The 5303-nt window shown below is 38.1% G+C and overlaps 1 protein-coding gene across 1 annotated transcript in view; it reads right to left on the minus strand.

Moving 5' to 3' along the window:
• Positions 1-5303, minus strand: part of vcanb (versican b) — a 42930-nt gene that overhangs the window by 5857 nt on the left and 31770 nt on the right. Inside the window, exons 12-14 of the mRNA XM_014020503.1 lie at positions 3734-3892; positions 3508-3590; positions 639-783 (exon numbers count right to left, since the gene is read on the minus strand). Coding sequence (XP_013875957.1) covers positions 639-783; positions 3508-3590; positions 3734-3892 — 387 coding nt within the window. The remainder of the gene's footprint in view (positions 1-638; positions 784-3507; positions 3591-3733; positions 3893-5303) is intronic.

Genomic DNA, 5303 nt, shown 5'->3' on the forward strand with positions numbered 1-5303 from the left:
TATTTTGTGTTTTTGTAATAATTATAGGGAAAATATTACATCACCAATTATTTTATTACCCATTAAATTGATTTCTGAAGTGCASTGGTTCCCAAACTTTTCAGCTTTTCACCCACAAAATAACAGCAGCAGAGACCTGTGCCCACAACTATTTTTGGATGATAAACCTTTGTATCAGGTCAACTAAACATGAGCATAGTAACAATATTTATTATTCTACATTTATACATTTTAGGCAACTAAGGCAAAAATGTGATTAATTTAGAAAATCTTTTCAGGACCCCACCTTGATGTTTCAGGGCCCCACTTTGGGTCCCGACTCCAACTTTGGGAACCACTGGTCTAGACAAACTTGATGAAATCAAATGCATGTTGATAAAAATGATCAATAGCATTTGGTAAATGAAGATGCAGCTCTGTGGATTTTGAGGGATTTTGGGGACGATGAAGAAGTAATAAAGAATGGAATGCCACAAAAAATAAACCAAGTGTTGCTTTTAAAAATTGAGTAAAACAAATTATTTTCCCAGCTAAGGTGTTCTGCTCAAGTGATTTGATGCAGTTTGATACTTTTATTTCTCTTTTCAAGAAACTTTTGTCCCAATTAAAATATAGCCATGTAATAAAAAGAAACCTACCTGTCCCCTTCTTGCAGGTGAAGGTCAGGTGATAGTTGCAGGGCACGTCGTTCCACTGCCCTCCTTCATGCCAGATCATCACCACACAGTCCTCTGCTGACTGGAAGAAGCTGTCCGGCTGGTTTGGCCTCCAGTGATCATATTGCTGCCAGAACACAGATTTTCATTTCTTTCTTTAAAACAACAACAAACGTGGAGACGTTTTTCCTTGTTTTATGATTGTTTCAGTAATCTTTGTAGTCAACGTTCTCTTCATAACATCTCGATTTGTTAAAAACAACTGAGATGCCACTTTAAATAGACGTGTTCTACAAATTAAAGCACATTGCTACTTTTAGTGGTTTTAATTTTTAAACTCCTCTGGCAGGTATTTTAAGTCTTCGCAGAAATACATAAGAAGCTGTCTGCTGATGTGTAAAAAAGAGCTAAAACAAAATCAAACTATCATAATTAAAGGCCTAGCATTCCTTGACTGAAACATATCACCCACTTTATCAATGTTTTAAACAAATCATCTTGAAACTATAGCCATTTTGGTCATACATTGCAAGTTGTCACACAATTTATTAGCTCAATATCTGTGAAACTGGCTGAGTTTAAGCCATTTTTGTCTTTGTTCACATCGGTTGGCTGTGGCGGCCATCTTGAATTGGGTCATCTTCAAAAGTAAAACTGTGATAGTTGTTTATTAAATGATTTAGTCAAAATCTGTCCAGTGGTTCGTAGAATGTTTTGCTGACAGAAAAACAAGACAAGTGAACACACAGGCAAAACCATCACCACCCGCCTTTGGGATCTTCCACTGCATGTCACACTTCCTAAAAAAAAATACTGGTAAATAAGAGTATTTTCCGCATGCAGTTTTAATATGTGTCCACTTGTGGCCAAAATGAATATTTTAACAGACTCTTTGCATTTTTTATGAGCATTTTAGCCACTATATTGTCAGCATTTATTGTGCTATTTAAGTCTAGCTGGCTGAAAGTCAGCTATGTTACAGGAGTAAAGAGAGCGGCATCCTGCTGTGTAAAAACATTACATACAAACTGAAAAGTGTTTTGCATCATTATATATATATATTTTAAATTCTCAGACACTATTCCATTAAATTTGGCATGCTTATGAGTGATGAATGTTGTGTTTCTGACTGATTTGAAGTGTTTTGTGTGCTGTGTGTAAGGCTTCATTACATTTAAATTGGAAGAAGCTTAAACCTGTCATTGTCTCTTGTAATAAAGTGGAGGTGGAAAGGCAGAGGTATATAATATATATATATATATATACAGCCTACTGCATGGGGAGGGAAAAGTGTAATTTCATGTGGAAAAGGCATGAAATTAATTCATTAAAACCCATTTTCAGTTCTGACTCATTGCATTTGGCTGAATGTGATATGAGGAGAAACCAGATGGGGGTGCTGCTGAGACAACAAACTACACAGGCCTGAACAAACCTGAAGTTTCCTGTAAGTCTTTATAAATAGACAAACAAACAAGTTTGTGTAGTTTGTTTTAAACTGCACTCAGCATGTTGCATATAGAAAAGGGGTCTGCAGACCCGCTCAGGGTGTGTCTGTTTCCTGATTGATGACACATTCCAACAACCGGTCCCTCTCCTGCATCAGGTTTCAGTTTCTCCTCCCTGCTCTCTCCGGTTAATTTGGCTCACATGAGAGTTCCCAACAGAAACACAACAAAGTGTGTGAGTCTGCACAGAAGAAAACAGATGATAGCCACGTTTCATCTGCTGTGCCAAAAAAACTCTGACGTTTTCAGCTGCAATCGTGCAGCATGTAAAAACAAACCAGAGCTTTGGTCCTGATGAGTAATGGGTCATGGTATTGTTTTAACTTCTGACTTTTTTAATTATTTATCATAATAAAATGAGCCCAGGAGGTTTGACGAGTGCAGAAAACTGCAGGTTTTAGCTGAAAAATGTCTAATTCATTTTCAACAAACTGGACTGCATGTTTGCACCGATCAGTTTTAAATCTATAAAATTACCATTAACAGTGATAAATGCTAGAAGAATGGGCAAATTGAACAGATTTTATAAAGAACAATTACTTATTATAACAGTTATCCAACATTTTACTAGAGTTGCATTGTTTTTATGGAGTTTTTGCATTTTTTTATTCTAACTACACTGTATGCACCAAAGCTAAATGTTAGAAACACTATATACGACTTTGTTGTTTAGATTTTTCTGAAGCATAAAAAAGCTGATTAAAAACCTGACAGAAATGGAAGAATAATGGATGAAAAGTAACAAGGGTGTGTCAGTGCTTATCCTGTTGCACCATTAAGTTATTTGTGTTTTTGTACGTTGTACGCCTTTCTGTTTATTTTCTTTGCTACAAGTTTTTCGTAACTTTGTGCTTGTTCTGTATCTTTGATATTTTTACACTATTTTGTGGTTCTTGAGGCTCTTTGTTGTTGTATTTTTGTGCAATCCTTCCTCTGTAATTTTGTGCATTTTTTTCTTTACTTTTCATCGACGATCTAGAATTCCACCACTTTAGATTAGAATCTGAAATAACTCACTTTCAGTTTGCCTGTTTCTGTACAACAAACATGACGAAATTTGTATCTCAACACAGACTAAATGACTGAGTGTGGACAAACCAGCAAATTATTTCAGAATGTTCACATTTCAAACAACTGTGGAGTGTTTTAGTGTGGTTTAGGGTACCCCCCACTTGCTGTTTGCACCGGGAGAAAACAAACCTATCAATCATTTGTTCATAAAATTCAGTCATTATTTTTATAGTCTTGCTTTAATTGTTTAAAAAAAACAGAAATGTCTCCACTGAGCCTTTCTAGGTTCTTTAACAGATTGGACTAAAGTGAAGAATAAGTCACTGTCTTACCAATGGGCTGCCGTCGGTCCACCTGAAGTCTCTCTCAAACATCTTGTCGTTCAGGCCGATCCACTGGTAGTCACTGCCCAGGCCTGCAGAGGAAGGGAACACACACACACACACACACACACACATACACACACCTATCAGTTGAGCCAAAACCAAGGTGAGGCATGGGGACTTAATGGATGCCAAGGGGAACTCGATGAGCGAGGTGAGATGTGAGCAGACTCACGGTTGACAAACATCTGCTCCTCCTGTGACAGGATGCTGACCAGGTGGGCGCCGTGGAGCCGACACTCCCTCTCAGCGGCGTCCCAGGTCCGACGGCGTACAACGTATTTGTAGCAGTGGGACTGAAACTTGTGCCAGCCAAGTTCACACACCTCGGAGTCTGCAGAGACAGAAAACCACGGCATGTTCAAAAAAATGTAACAAAAACAAAGCAGAGTGTATGATTTTAAGTAAAAATGGCAACGTTCTGTTTGAGAGGTTGCGAGTCCTCGCAACTCAGATTTTGAGACATAACCGTGTCTCCATGTGTTACAACGCTGCATTATTACATTGTACAGTGGCTCCCAAAGTTGTGGGTCATGGCACGCTAAGTGTGGGGTCTTCATCTACAGGAAGCAAATTACTTTAAAACGTAATTGTCAAAAGCATATTTAGTCTTAACTGTGCTATAAAAAAAAACAACAACTGTAATGGAAATGGATAAAAATAGAAAGTGGATAAGGCTCATTGTTAATTGGATTGTTAACAATGTTTGAATAATTCAGTCAGCGGGTCATACATTTCTGCAACTTTTGGTTTGCGGGACAAAAACTGGAAACTTTGGAAACAACTGCTCCTGCATTCTGAAGTAATCTCAAGCTAACTTGGACGAGTTATGTCAAAAAAATGTTTGCATGAGTGCAGCAATTTTAATGAATTATTTCTTTATCTGTACTGTTCTCATGCTATGTCCAGTCCTATGATATGTACCTATACAGGAGAAAAAGTGTCTTCATGTCACTTTTTCACACATATGGACCTAGAAAACATTATTATTGTTGTGGTGGGTTTGGTTTGGAATTTACTAGGAAATGAGAAGAACAAAAGACTGACTGACTGAACTGAACTGAAGCGCAACAGAGTGCTAACGAGAAAAAAAACAGAACATGGGTGAGGTCATATCTAGATGCAGACAGATGTGTGAAGTTGACATGCTCTTCCTGTGCACGTGTGGATTTTCTCAGAATACTCAGTTTTTCTCCCACTGACCAAAAACGTGCATGCTAGGTCAACTAGCAACTCTAAATTGCCACCAGGTATAAGTGAAAGTGTGAATGTTTGTCTCATTTGTCTCTACGGACTGCTTCTCCGTCCAGATGTTTCTCACCAAATGACCACTGAAGATAAGTCATTTGTGGCAAAATGCAAAACAGCACGACGGTCCCCTTAGAATCCTTAACAATACATGGCCAAAAAAAATCCTGACTTATAAATTACAAGTTCATCATTTACAAACTGGCAGATTCCCAACTAGAGTTGGATAAAATCTTATTGTGTGCAAAACCATCACTGAAGGCCACAAAGTTGGGTAGAGCAAACTTTCCTCCAGTGAGCTGTGGAAACAATTCTAATCAGCCAAGAATTCATGATGCACTCACTCAATCTGTCCTACAAGCAGCAAAGTAAGTGCCGAAAGGACATAATACGGGACGGGCCGTGGATTATTGCATCTTTAGATTTATGGTGCCACTTCATATTGGGGTTATATGAAGTGGAGGCCTCACTCAAGAAGCCACATGTATATATATATA

The sequence above is a fragment of the Austrofundulus limnaeus genome, unplaced genomic scaffold, assembly GCF_001266775.1.
Source record: "Austrofundulus limnaeus strain Quisiro unplaced genomic scaffold, Austrofundulus_limnaeus-1.0 Scaffold254, whole genome shotgun sequence".
NCBI lineage: Eukaryota > Metazoa > Chordata > Actinopteri > Cyprinodontiformes > Rivulidae > Austrofundulus > Austrofundulus limnaeus.